A 15013-nucleotide genomic window follows, 5' to 3' on the forward strand; every position below is an offset into this window, starting at 1 on the left:
GTCAGTAGTAATTCCGTAGTTATCGTGGTAATGACCATAGTAGTCAGTATAAAAAAAAAAAACAACCGTAATACACATCCCGGCATGAAACCCGACCGAAACTCGGCGGGGTGACGTGTCGGGCTGCGATCTAGAGAGAGAAAGTAATTTCCAAAAAAATACTTTCTTTATATCTTCTGGCCTTCTGGGTAGATGAGTAACTTTATATCTTCTGGCATTCTTGGTAGATGAGTAACTTTATAACCCGGCGGGGTTTCGACCCGACACGTCACCCCGACACGTCACCCCGCTGGGTTTCGTGCTGAGATGATGATCATTTTTCAAAAGGGAAATTTTATAGGCAATGCCCAAAGTTGTTAAAGGCAATCTAGCTAAAGGCAATCCCATAAACTGTTAAAGGCAATGTAGTGTATTGAGGGCAATACCCGACTTCCTTTTTCCGACAAAAGGTCGCCGAAGATGGCAGAGAAAAACCCTAATGAAGAAACAACTGCAGATGACAGTGAATGATCCCTTCAACCCTCAGGTCTAGTCGGCAAAGTGTTCACAAGACTTTTAGTTAAATCAATAATCAGACTCAGTTCTATTTGTAAACTTTGGTTTAACTTAATCTCCAAGAACCCACTATTCATCTCTTCCCACTTTCTTCATTCTGTAGGAAACCCAACCGAACCCTTTGTATTACTCGGCTACTCCATGATTTCTCATATACCGAAAAACTTAAGTACCAATTCAAGCTTTTTTGTTTTGGGTTTAATTCTATTAACAATGAATACAATAAGTTGGTTTTTAGTTTCACCATTTCAGTGTATGATCTTCACATTAGGATGTAATTAATGGAGAGAGATTCCATGTCCATCTCTACTGGTTCAGTTGTTGCTTCAGTTTGAAGGGATTGAATTTTCCATTGAAGCTCTATTGTATATCGAGCCTTTGATGCGGTGATTAGTTTCTCCCAGCCGAAGGGTTTCTTTGCTTGGGATTTGGATCTATAACCCTATACCCAAACGAAAAGAAGAAGAAGAAGAAGAAAGAGAGAAGGAATAAGAAGAAAGAAAAGAAGAAGAAGAAAAAAGAGTTAAGGTTGCATACCAGAGCTTGTCGGACGGTTTTTTTTTTACGAAAAAGAAGTAGACGGGCATTGTCTCTAACCATACTAGGTCAACTTGTTTAGACCAAGTCTAGGATTGAAAAACACATTGCCTCTAACAACTTTGAGCATTGCCTTTAAAATCTCCCTTTTCAAAAAAAAAAAAAAAAATAACCACGAGGTTATCAGGACTAGGGTTGTATTTGAGTTGTCAACCCACGGATCCCCACGAGGCTAACCCTAACTTTATTCTTCTGGGTAGATGAGTAAATCTATCCAACAGTCAAAGTCGATCGATCGTTCACAACCTGCGGAATTGGTAGGTGACCGGCCGTGCAATTATATCCGGTTGTCACCCAGTTACAAACAAATACTCCTAAGGAGAGAAAAGTTTTAGAGAGAGAAAGTAAGCAACAGACTACCAGATAGTATCACTTGCTCAAATTCCACTCACCTATAGCTATTTTCCATCTCTTGTTGCTCCTTAATCTAACAAAAAACGAAGCCCTAGAACTTCCGCCATTGACGTTCTCTCATTACTACAGTAAGTATCCAACACTGAATGAAACCTTCATTTTCTTCTATTCTTCTTCTTCTTCTTCGTGTGTTCAAATCTCTTAAACTTCTTCTTTCTGAAACTCTTTTTTCGGCTCTTTACAGTTTGAGAATATTTGAGGTTGTAGTCCATAAGAGGCATTGATATTCTAAGAATCTAAGTATGAATGCTACCAATCTTTATTATGATCTTTGTTTATCGTCTGAGAAGGAATTTGAGGTTCATTTTGTTCTGTAATAAGTATCAGATATGAGGATGATTCTTCTTTTTTGATGTCTAATCTGATTTTCTTTTTCTTCTTGAAGAGAATTTAAAGTTTGTGAGAACGTAAGTAGATCTTAGAGTTTGATTTTGATTATGGTTCATTTTTCCTCTTTGTGTTTCTTAACTTTCTTTAGTTAAATCTTACTTCATCTTGATTTAATAATGGCTTTAGTTGATATTGATATCATTTGTTTAGGGTTCTGGCGGGAATTTGTTGTTTGAAGTAGGTTTACTTGGAAATTTTTTCAAGCTGAGGTCCTAATTGGCAGAACTAGAATCAGACTGGAAATGAGATTTTAAAGGTTAGTTTCATTTACAAAATTAGCACAATTGAAGGAGTTTTAAGTTTGAATCTTACCCTCTTCCTCTGTCCTTATGAAATTTCATCGAGATTCTTGAGTGTGGTTCTAATCTTTATCTTTGTCCCTTCAGATTGTCAAGATCCAGAGGTACAAAGATGATGACTTGTATAGGTTGTTCTAAGCAGATTGGTGGTAAATCACTTCACGAAGTAGATGCCAAAGACATCAATGGAACCCCGAGGGCTCAACAAGCTATCAAAACTCTGACTGTTCAGGTATTCTCAAGACTACAGTTTTGCATGCTGTTTTTTGATCTTGTGCCTCTCAATTAGGTTTGCAGGTTAACTACCTGATATATGCACTTCGAGAGCAACTGCTGGTATGTTTGTTCGGTCTAGGATTGTAATAGATTTCCTGCTGCAAATTTTCAGATCAAGGAGATGGTAGTGAAGGCATCAGGGGCGTATAAAAACTGCAAGCCTTGTTCTGGATTGTCTAGTCATCATAAACACCACGAGTATGCAGAATCTGAGACGGCTTCGCCTCATGATAGGCTTCATGGCTCGTATCATCACATGGGAAGCTTGAGCTCAACGCCAAGGCAGTGGGGAAAAGAAACGGAGGCAAGGTTGAAGGGGCTTTCTAGCAGTGAAGGAACCCCGCCTTCCATGAGCTCTAGAACGGAGATAGTTGCTTTAATGGATGAAGAAGAACCCAAAGAGTGGGTTGCGCAGGTTGAGCCTGGTGTTCTCATAACCTTTGTTTCTATACAGGAGGGAGGAAATGATCTTAAGCGCATCCGCTTCTGGTACTTTTCGCCCCCTTGCTATAAATAACACTCGTCAGCTCCTCTAGTGATAACCTTGTACGGTCGTGCGTCCTAATATACTATCATAAGGTTTACTTTTTTTCCTAATCTTTACCAAATCTTACAAAGACCATTATTACTCTTCTGAGTTGCGATAGCCATTATTGTCAATCTTAAGATTTGGAGAACTAGATTTTCCTTTATTAAGGTTTATTTTGTTAGGAAAAAGGTTTGATCTGAGATCTTAGTAGTGTTTTGAACTAATTTACTTCGTAAATATAGGACAACGTCACCAGATACTCTCCTCCACCCTGCGTACAACTTACCCGATTCCCGGTACCCAATTCTCGTACTTTTTTTGGTGGGTTCGCGATCCAGCACCCCAAAATTAGCGTACCGGAATTTTTAGTCTTAATTAACCTAAAATGTTTGTAGAAAACTATAAATTCGACTAGTTGGGTAGTTAACTATAAGAATTTTTTTAATTAGCTTGTAAGATTGTAAGTTTTATGCAAGAAAGGATGTCTGAGAATAGGTGTATCTATTATAAGTGCATCATAAAGAGTATATTGTCTAGGAAAATAGTCTAAAACGAACTGAAATCGAAAATGGCGTACCGAAGAAGTATACCCTTAGCATACCCAGTACTCACATGGTAGCGAACCGCGTACCAGCACACGTACCGGAGCGGTCCGCATACCAGGTAACTTTGATATAGGATATATACAATATTAAGAACCAATGTTGTAAGTCTTTATTGCGTCTGTATCGCGGACCAAATACCACAAAAGTTCATAAAATTTTGCCAGCACAGTATGAGTTAATTTGTGAATAAGCAGATCAAGATTCGGTGATCAGAATGTTAGTCATGCGCTTATGCAGGTCAAACTGTCAAATACAGTTTGAATATTTAGGTTGCATGATATCTTACATTCCTATATAGAGAATAAGTCCATTTCTTAATGAGATGTTGATCTGTATAAAATAAGTAGTAGTTCTTTTTGAAAATTTTGGTGTTTTTATTCAATTTACCATGTCATTTCTATAGGTTATCTTATTTGAGTTACATAATACTGTATCTCTAACTTCCGGTTTCGGACTTTATTATCATGAGTGGTATTAGTTGCTGTTATGAATAATGCATTATTTTACTGGACATTAACTATTGACGGGATTTGGTTGAATTTATTCTTGCACCTTTGTTCCTTATAAGAGCTTATCAGATTCTATGACCCATATTACCTAATCTGCTTCTTCATCACAAGAATACATTCCCACTCATAAGTTTCCTCGTGATTATTGCCATTACTAGGCATAAATACCATTTGTAGTTCGAGTAGGTAGGAAAAATAGCAAGAAAGTGTTCAATCAGCTAACCATTTTGCTCTGGATTTGTTTCCTTATTAGAAACAAACAAATTATAACCTTTTGGTTTCATAGAGAAAAAGACAGCAGTGATATGTTCAGAAGGATTATTTGGTGGTGAAACCGAAAGTCAGTTGGAGATTCACTTCTCAAAGTTTGGTCAAATAGGAAGTCAGTTGGGCATGCATGTCACTAATACTGTTTATGTCAATGGCGATTCTCTTTATTCTTATTTTTTCTAATTCAATCTCTATTTAGTGGTTTACCAGTAGAGAGATGTTCAACAAATGGCAAGCTCAAAGGTGGTGGGCAGAGAATTATGACAAGGTCATAGAACTTTACAATGTCCAGAGGTTTAACCGTCAAGCTGTTCCAAACACACAAAGAGCAGAGGATGAGGTGAGCGCTTATCCTTATTCTTGTTTTGAAAACGATTATGGGTAGTTATCTGCAAAATGAGGCCTGTACTCTGTAGGGTCCAGTGATGATGATCCTCCGGGGCTGAGATTCTGTTGGGATGATATACTGAAGTTTCATAATTTGAGAACATGTTAACGCCATAAAAAGTTGATTGAGATTTAGCTCTATAATAGAACTTCTAGTGTAGCTTACATTTTAAGTTTGTATGTTTGAAATGCTCTCTTATTTAATCAGAAACCAAAGATCGAAACTGTCGAAGACAGGCCGGTGACACCACCAGTGAGCAAAGAACATCTTCCTCGTGACTTCGAGTCTCCAAAGGAGACGGGCTATTCATCTTCTGATTCACTTGATCATCACTCTATGCAATCTCACAATCACCACGACTCCAATCCAGCATCGACCCCAAAGCTATCAAATATCAGCTGCTCGAAAACTGAGACATGTTCACTTGATGCTTCAGTGAGAACAAGTTCCTCAAGAGAAACTGATCACTCCGAAGAAGTCTCAATTGGCAATGCCAGTGATATAGAGACTGAATGGGTTGAGCAAGATGAACCCGGTGTTTACATTACCATCAGGTCATTACCAGGTGGTGTCAAAGAGCTCAGGCGTGTGAGATTCAGGTCAGTAGGCCTACATTTTTCATGCAGATTTTTTATTGACATTTGCCAAGTGCACTACCTTATTTAAATTACAATTTCAAGAAAATGATGGTGCGCTAGACAACCAATCCTCCTAGGTCTCTGTGGATGTTCAATATGAAATACGAGCTTGTAGATCTAAGAAGGCACAGAAGACTCTACATTTGATTGCTGGACATTTAAATGGTCAAACCGCATTGTGAGATTCTCTGACACATGGGTAAACAAAATTGAGATGATCCCAGTTTCCAAAACAATTTTCTAAATTGTGACCTTCAAAAATGGCAACTATCTGATCTCCCAAACCCACATTCACAACTGAGTTCTTCCAAGATATTGCGAAGTTTAGCCTGCTAGAGAAGCATCTATATCGAACCCACTCCCTCCACATACCTTAAAATGCTCTTTAGTCCTTAAAGTTTAATGAGATATGAGGATCAAGTCCATTATTCCTAGTTAAAAACAACAATTATCCTTGTAAGAGTTCATATTTTGATGCTCTTTAGTCCTTAAACATTTTCCGATTCAAAAAGCTTAAATGATTAGAGGTCATATTTTGATGGTAACATTTGCTTTTTGTTTGTCTCTTGATTGTTTGCACAGTCGAGAAAAATTTGGGGAGATGCACGCGAGGCTGTGGTGGGAAGAGAACCGGGTAAGAATACACGAACAATATTTGTGAACCAGCATTTAATTCCTACGTCAATTCTTTATTGGTGCTTCGAGGTATGTCTTCTTCTGCTAAATCAGTTATCCATTAGTTAGTTCCTTGTTGATGTTAGTTTCGAGTGTCATACAAAAATATATAATTTGGGTGTGGGCACAGACGAAAGGAAAAATGTTTCCTATTAATAACAAAAATTTTGTAACACATTTCTAGTTACATGTCTATTCTAGACCTATTGTGAGATTCTTGATTTTATTTGGTTCTTGATTTATTTGGTATTTTACATGAACACAATTATACCAACAATATACTGTAGTGCGAAAAAGGATATTCTACTTTTTTCTTTGATGAAACCATCATAACATAACATAGCATGGATCCATCAAGAGGATGACACAACTCACAAGTTAATTAAGGGTCATAGAATCAAAACCTAAAGGCAATAAACACTACCTACACATAAAATGAAAGAAAATAATAGTTAGAACCAATAATTCTGTCTGCCATGTAAAATATAAAGAGAAGAACTCGAGCAGAACTTCAAAGAGGCTCGTTGTAACGACCAATTTCAGCAGCATATAATCTTAACAAAATGAATCACAAAGTTATATCGAAATAGCATCTTCACATAATACCCATACAATATCTCAATGAAACACATTAATATAAATAACTAAAGTTGAAGATTTCCATCTTCATATCGAAATAGTAACGCAGAACCCTCAAGGTTTCATTATTTAAATCTCATTAAACGGAAGTTTCTCTCTCTTCCGTGCTATAAAACTAGAGAAAATATTTTGATCTGAAAATCAGACTACTTTTCCAGCAGGGGGTTGTTTACCAGTATGCCTGTTACAGTTCCTTGAATTCCACTGTGCTGTTCGGTTCCATGAATTCCACTGTGCTGTTCGGTTCCTTGAATTCCACTGTGCTGTTCAGTTCCTTGAATTCCACTGTGCTGTTCAGTTCCTTGAATTCCACTGAGCTGTTCAGTTCCTTGAATTCTACTGTCACCATTTTGCCTCTCTTTGTTAACTGAGTAAAGCTGGCCAAGTTCTTGTTTGAGATTCTCAATTTCAGCATGGGTATATGCACTTGTTTCTTCGTCTTCCTCGCTTAGCCGTCTCTCGAACTCATTAATCTTTTTAATTATGCTTGTTACCTGTTATTATCATGGTAGACGCATTTCACATAGAATTAGATTAAAAACAAAGTATTAGATCTTCCATGAATAATGTCAGTCTGATAGTCTGTCGAAAAAGGCTCATTGATGTCATGACAGTTTACAAAGTGTGAGTCTCTTCTGTATATCGGACTGGTGGTGCTTGATGAAGCGCGTGATATATGTCCGAGCATTGACGGCTCACGGCAGTCTAAGAAGTATTTATGAAGTGGAGCACCGGTCCAATTCACAGCTGAGACTGTTCAAGTTTCTCGTATAAACTACGGGGGGCGTTTTACAATGTTATATATTGTTTTCGTACCTTTCGATATGGCCATCGCCTCATTCCATTTTTTCTGCATATCTTCTTTACTACAGTTGAACATAACCTTAGTTGCTTAGAAGCAGTATCGATTGGTAGGTGAAAATAGTTAGCCAACTCAGCCAAACTCAATTTAGTTGTTCTTTCCCTCTGAAACAAAAATAAAAAGAACCACAAAACTAGAGTTCTTTAGCTATGATTGGTATCTTAGTTTAACAAGATAAAGCTGAGCAAAAAACACAATACCTGTTCAGAGAGGTTGGTCTTATGAACTCTTGTACCATTGTTTTCTTCCCTTCGACCAATATCGCCGCTAACTGTCAACAAAAACAAAAGGTTTTGTAATTATTTTGTTGATAGCAATTGGCTTTAGGTTAAATTTCTAATCATTTGTCTGCATATGTGTTGTCTGACTTGTTTTATTACGAGATACAACCAAATTATTTCGAACAACGAACTCTTAACTCAAAATTAGTTTGTGTCGCGCTTAAACTGACCAAAATCTTATCCTTTAGGAACAAAGTTGGACAAACGAGTCTGATAAAAAACAAATACTTCGAGATCGCTTTGTTTAAACGAGTCTGATAAAAAAAATTACTCTGAAATCTACCGACAATTAATTCAAACCTCCTGCGCCAAGATTTAAGATTTGCATTTGGAAAGAAAAAAACTAAACAAACACCACCTAGTGAACACTAGATTTTGTCACACCAAGAGCAAACTAAACTAAATAAACACCAGCAATAGAGGGCGAGCCCTTTGCCCCCAAGGGGGCTCCACAGTTGGGCTCCGCCTGGACTTGATGCCCCTCCCTCCAAGGTAAAGGAGGGATTCCCAAACCACTCCTAACTAGTCCAGACTTCCCAACAACTAGTTTCTCACTTTCCTTTTTTGATTTTTTTTTTCAAGTTTTTGCCCAAATATTTTCTTTTAGTTTTTTTTTTTAGTTGACAAATAGAATAGAAACTCCACACATGTACAAAACAAACTGAATTGGATTAGGAACTCGGGTAGAAATTGAAAATTTTAGAGGCCCCCAAAATGGGATATGAACCCCTCGTTCGAGAGCCCCTATCGAATCTACTACGTAATTGTATATTGATTTTCGGGATAAGCGAAAAAAATCAGTGTAATGTGTCCCACGAAATGTATATTGATTTTCGGGATAAGCGATACTTGATTTTATATAAACTATTCAAAAATCTTAACTAGTGTTTGTTGTTTTAGTCCATTTAAGTCGTCAAATTCAGATTTAGACATTTTTTTTGAGTCGGTTACAACGAGAAAAATCAAACACCTCCTTAGTTAGAATAGATCATTTGTTTGTTATCTCATGTCTATTAGATCCTAAATGTTAAGAACAAAAACTGCAAAAGTTTAATACAAACCTGGAGGGGTGTTTGGTGGTTGACTTAATTCATCCCGAATAACATTTTGACGACAATTAGAACCAGCACATAAAGCATCATAAAAATTCATTAATGGATCCTGGACCATAACAAACCCTTCATTTTTTCGGTCTTGACAATACTGATTCAAATATTGTTTCACATTCTCCATACTTCGCCCGCTAAAACTGAAAAAACAAACACACAACAACAAACAACATATCAACCAAGAACCCTAATATCTTTTTCTCACAATTTCATGTTTTCAAGAAGTTTAATTTTCTTGTGTTTTCTACTTCTATGTGAGATTAATTCGACGTGATATATATATATATATATATATATATATATATATATATATATATATATATATTCGAAAAAAAAATGAAATCTTACTCAATCATTTGATGAGTTAGTGATGGAGGCCCACCAACGACCATGTTTCGAGTCTCAAGAATAGCATGAGATATCACTCCAATACTTCCATGAATCTCAAACTTTAAAGTAATGGTGCCTAAACAAAAATACAACGATCGAAAACACAAACAAGAGGAAAGAATCAAATTCATAATTGTCCTAACAAAAAAACTTAAGTATAGATAACATTTGGTTTAACAATTTAAGAAACACTAACATACCATTTACATGAGTAATTACTCTTAGTACTTGACACCAAGTGCAGTCAAATGAAGTTGGTTCGGGTTCGGGCGGCAAAACGGAAATGGGAATAGGAATGATATTTCTATCATCATCATTCTCAAAATCCATCATATTAACGAAGTCATCATTAGGATCATTATAAGAATTTTCATTTTTGTCTCCAACCAATATGTTGTTATTTTCATTTTGATTATTATTCTTAAAGACCGAAAATGGCAAACTATCCTCATGATTTGGTGAAGGGTTCATGAATTTTTGACTTGGTTTATGAGGAATCCATTGAGTGTTCTTTTCGATAGATCCGAGTTCCCCATAAAAATCAAAATTTGGATCATTTTCTTCACAGTTTGTAAGATCATTATTGTTGGAAAGTAAAGAATTAAGTATATCTTCATCAAATGGGTTATCCATAGATTATTATTAACTAAGGCTTAAATAACTTATTAAGAGGGTGGTGGAAAGGGTGGCGCTTGGTTTTACACCACCAAGCGCCGGTAGAAATGGTGGAAGTAAAACAACCCTATTAACTCAAGCACCAAAATGGTGCTTGAGAGGGCATTCTACAAAGAAAGGAAAATGTTGGGGAAGTATGTATGTTTGTTTTTTTTGTTGATTGTCTGAATATAAAAAAGAAGGAAGAGAGTTTGATGAGAGTGAGAAGATAGAGAGAAGAGAGAGAGAGAAGAATGGAATGGATAGGGAGGATGGTAGTTAGTTTCTAACCGTTGCAACTATGACGGTTGGGTTTCAAAAAGGTCAAGAACTAAAAGTAATAAAGTCTAATTGGTTCCGGACCTTACGTGTCTAAGAACCAAACCCCAAAAGAGAAAAAACAGTTCTAGTTCTATTCCCTACACAAAACTGGTTCCTTTTTTTTTTTTTTTTTGTTGAGATCACAAAACTGGTTCCTTAATAAAGTCTGGTTAGGAAAAGTTAAGGCCGCTTTTGACAAGGCACACGGTTTTTTTTTTTAACGTAGGCACGCAGCTTTGGGACATCTGAAATTATCTTCGGGAAATATAAATTTTTTGTGGATTAAAGTTGATTAAGTTGACTTAAGGGACATATTTATTTTCGGGAGTGCTATATATACAAGATTCTTGACAAAATTTGTGACTTAATGACTCTTTTTCATTAAAGGACAAAAATTGATCAAAGCTTTTCAAAGTTTGACTTTGATCGGGATCGTTCAAATGACATTTTGTTTAGCATTTCCTATTTATTTTCGCCCCAAAAATAGATCTGATTGTATTTTGATCTTTAATTTTCATCTTCACCTATACCTCATGAATTTTTGTTTGTGGGGGCACATTTTAATAGTAGTAGATAAAGATTTAAATGAAGTGGGAAAGATTCATAGCATTTATACATACTTTACCACAGTGAGTTTTCATTTTTTGACACAAAATTAGATTAGAAAATTCTCAATTTTTAAAAATTTACACATTTTTTCAATTTATTCCAATATGAATATGAAAAATACTAGTTCAACGAAAGAAACATAAAATAAAAGTACAAAACATAAAAAACTAAACAAAGTAAACACTGAAAATTATGTCAAATATCGCTAGTTGATTAAAGTGATCGAGTGTGATAGGAGAAAAGTAAGTGTGTGTTAAACTTTTCATGAAATGATAAGGTCTGAAGGAGTTGAGCAGGGACGGATCTACATGCAGGCCAAAGGGGGCCATGGCCCCCCTTGACTTGTCGTAAATTGTTTTAAAAATGCTGATTACTTTTTGATTTATTGTATAAATAAAGTTCGAGTCATATGCATAACATATATGTAGTGTGGGTGAGATGGTAGAGGTTTGACTTTTGGACGTGAGAGACCTGGGTTCGAGCACTGGTAGATTTAGATTTTTCACTTTTTTTTTTGGTTCGGCCCCCCTTGACTACTACTCCTAGTTCCGTCCCTGGAGTTGAGTTTTGACTAAATATAACTCCCGTTGACCAAAAGGAACCCACCATGGGCAGATTTAGGATCTTAAGTCAACCCTGACTAACCTAAAATAGGTAAAGTAAAATTTTCACTTGTCACGTGTATGTATTTGTAAACTATAACTTAAAGACATTTTTTTGGTGCATATGCTATCTTATCTTTCTATCTTTGTTCTAACATATATTTACAATTTTAAATTCAAAACATGTTAATTTTTAGACTTTCACGTAAGAAAAAAAAATGAGATTTGCGTAAATTTTATTGATGATTGAATCATCATAGAAGTGCATAAAACTAACCATTTAAAGTTTGTTGTTATTAGATAAATAATAGATGTCATGGATAATTTCCGGACAAAAATATAACGTTAATAATATCTTAAATCAAGTCTTACAAAATGGAAGTCAAAATTGATTTAGCAAAAAAATGACCAAAAAGAGATCCTATCAAAATTTGGGGGCATAGATTGGAGTTTAAATAGACAAATATAAGGGGCTAACACGAAAGTAATTCAAAAAATGAGGGTAAAAGAACACCCCGTTGGACTTGAAACTAAGATCTTTAGAGCGCAAAAATAGCTAGGAAACCACTTGGCTGACTTCTACTAATGTTGTAGTCCTCACTTATTAAACTTAATATAGTTTTCTTTTAACTAGAGCCAGGGTGCCGCTCTTGGAACCACCTTTGGGTGGTGGGGGCACGTGCCCCACATGACTATTGGTAGGTTCGACCCTGCACCTACCTTCACCCACAAATTCCGCCCACCACCACAAGAATTTCCGGCCACAACCCACTACCACTTTGGCTCTCTCTCTTTCTCTCCCACCCCCTATCTCCCTCCTCTTTCTCATACTGTCAAAATCCTAGCAGATCCGATCTCGAATTTGCTAGGGTTAATCTACTTCAACACATTGAGTTGAAGAAGACGGATGGCGAAGGGGAAATCCCCTACGTTCTTAGAGTTAGAGAAGACGGAGGGCCATTCCCCTTAGCAGATCCGAGATCTATTGGGGAGAGGATGCAAAAGAGAGAGGAGAAGAAGAATGTGGAGAGAGATAGAGAGAAAAAAAATATGGCGGTGCTGGTCGGAACTTTTGGATGAAGGTGAAGTGGAGATGAAGACTAAGGGCTAAAAATTAATCAAATTTATTTTTGTGCAAAAAAAAAGTAAAAATGCCCCTGAATTGATTTTGGTTGACAAAATCTTTATTCTCTGAAGATTATTCGGATATCCCAAACCCGCGGTCTTTCATAAACAAAAGTAAAAGCTCATGCCTAAACCCTTAGTCACCACATAAATGTGTTTTTCAATGTGGATCTTCTATAAAATCTAGGAGTTCTGTGAATATAGAATGAATTTATGTTGATATTTTGTTGTTATTCCATCTTAGTAATCAGGGACGGAACTACAGCTAGGCCAGAGGAGGCCATGACCCCCCGACCTAGCCGTAGCGGTTTACATTTTAACCCCATGTCAGAAAAATTATGCTATTAGTTCAAGTAATACACATTAATTAACAACAAAGTTTAATTAGCTCATTGGTAGGACATAATGATAGGCACATACGTGTGCATCCTTTACGTGCTTCCCATCATTTTTTTTAGTCGAATTATGAAATATTATTAATTAACCAGAGTACCATTACGATACATAGAACTAAAAAATACGGTACATTAGTCTAAGTCTTAGATCTATTCTTATTGCGAGTTCATTTAGCTAGTTTGTCTGCCTGAATATTGAGCATTCTCTTGACATGGCTGAATTTGACACTTTCAAGACGATTCCTGATTTCGTCAATTCTTCTGATGTGGATCATCGATTGCCATCCTACTTATGCATCTTTGTCACATGGTGTAGAAATCTCATGCAATATAATGTAGTAATTTCTTACAAAATAGGTTGACATGCACATGAGCCTCTAACTTTTTTTTTTTTTTGTTAAGATCATGAGCCTCTAAGTTAGTTGCTTGTGTATCCTCTAGGGCATTGAGAAGTCATGTGTTCGAGTAGAGAGTAGTATGGTTTACTTACATATTTTTTCCATACAACTTATGGGAACCAATGAAGTAAAGGTACTAATTGCCTTAAAATTAGATTTGGGTTTTTAGGGCTAAGTGTTGTTCCCGTGGCCATTTATGAGTTTAATACTTCATGTTGATGTCATTATTATATTGATATTAGTATTATATACATACATGATCCAAGACAAACAATGATACTAATAGCACCCAGAACTTTCATCAAAACAAAAAATAGCACCCACAACATTAGGTTTGATTCCATTTGCAAACGTGCCGTCACTTCTAATAACAACAACTAACATCTGTTATCAAAATAGTATTCAAACCAAATAACAAAATTGGAAATTAGTTGAGCAATAAAATAGTAGATTAAAGAAGATAACTTATCTTTTTTGCAGAGCTTAATTAAACAGTAAGTGAACTAATTTGAGATAATGAATCTGCAAGTAGACAGTAGAACAGTAATGGTGTAACAAAGGCACAAGTTAGAATCGTTGTCCTGAAGACTTTAAACGCCACTGTTACCGTCGAATCTGGTATTACTTTTGCAGTATGAGAGCGCAGTCCCCTAGGATCCAACTATCCTTACCAGGAATTGAAGAAGAAAACTTCAATTTTGATCTCCTGATCTTGACAGAACTATAACAAAGAAGAGTAAAAACTGAGAGAGAGATAGAAGACGTTTTTTGTTTTCTGTGTATCTTTCTTTTTGGAAACTTTCCCTATTTATAGAGTGGGGAAACTTGATCAGACGACTTTAGGTCGTTTCGATCCAACGGTGGAAAATAACTAGCCAGCAAACACGTACTTGGACTGTTTCCACTAGCCAGTAGTGGGAAGAGGAAGTCAGAGAAAATTACGTACTGGACTGTTTCCACTAGCCAGTAGTGGGAGGAAAACGACAGAGAAAAATAAGGCACTTCTCTGGTAGACCAAGACCGAGACCGAGACCAAGCCCGAGTCCGAGTCCGAGTCCGAGTCCGAGTCCGGTCCCCGACCCGCGGGTGTGTGCAAGTGAGAAATGATGGTGTGTCTAAGGTAAGGGTGCCTCTAAAAAGTGATGGGTCTCTCCTCTTGAGAGCACTATTGTAACCCCAAGGGGCCACACCCCTTAACTGAACTTTCTCCTTATAACCACAAGCTTGTTTTTCTCTTTGAAAGATATGGGACAAAACTCTTTAGTTTGAAGTTTCCATTTCTATATTAGTAAGGAGGATAAAAAAGGTTTTACACTTTATTTCTATAAGTGTTGTAAGTACAAAAAGTATTTTGTTTGTTTATGGATAAAAATAGTTCCCTCCAAAAAGTTAAGCTCACTTTAGCTCCTTTTATTTCAAAATAAAGCTAGATATTTTAGTTTATTGAAATACAACTAACAATCCCCCACATGAATAAAATTTG

General features: G+C 36.4%; 2 protein-coding genes across 7 annotated transcripts; one reads left to right on the forward strand and one right to left on the reverse strand.

The window, feature by feature from the left end:
• Positions 1–427: 427 nt before the first annotated feature.
• LOC147532002 (protein Brevis radix-like 2) lies at positions 428–6371 on the forward strand. Of its 6 annotated transcripts, none has more exons than XM_086646426.1 (8): positions 1390–1634; positions 1751–1806; positions 2107–2212; positions 2343–2487; positions 2644–3020; positions 4655–4784; positions 5040–5431; positions 6053–6371. In XM_086646426.1, exons 4-8 carry the CDS (start codon positions 2368–2370, stop codon positions 6129–6131), a joined length of 1098 nt encoding a protein of 365 aa, XP_086502552.1. In that variant the 5' UTR covers positions 1390–1634; positions 1751–1806; positions 2107–2212; positions 2343–2367; the 3' UTR covers positions 6132–6371. The 6 variants fall into 6 exon arrangements, with proteins under 6 accessions (XP_086502551.1, XP_086502550.1, XP_086502552.1 ...); XM_086646427.1 differs by having other exon boundaries at positions 1469–1634; positions 1751–1973; XM_086646428.1 differs by having other exon boundaries at positions 1471–1634; positions 1751–1839; positions 2083–2212.
• Positions 6372–6695: 324 nt separating this feature from the next.
• Positions 6696–10336, reverse strand: LOC147532003 (uncharacterized). Its single transcript, XM_086646422.1, has 6 exons — positions 9627–10336; positions 9385–9502; positions 8989–9176; positions 7847–7917; positions 7601–7750; positions 6696–7278 (listed from the first exon to the last, which is right to left on the reverse strand). The coding sequence occupies exons 1-6, from the start codon at positions 10057–10059 to the stop codon at positions 6931–6933; spliced, it is 1308 nt and encodes a 435-aa protein (XP_086502548.1). The 5' UTR covers positions 10060–10336; the 3' UTR covers positions 6696–6930.
• Between the last annotated feature and the right edge of the window lie 4677 nt (positions 10337–15013).

Source organism: Eschscholzia californica, unplaced genomic scaffold, assembly GCF_041429995.1.
Source record: "Eschscholzia californica isolate CP2 unplaced genomic scaffold, dmEscCali1.0.p SCAF_6, whole genome shotgun sequence".
Classification (NCBI taxonomy): domain Eukaryota; kingdom Viridiplantae; phylum Streptophyta; class Magnoliopsida; order Ranunculales; family Papaveraceae; genus Eschscholzia; species Eschscholzia californica.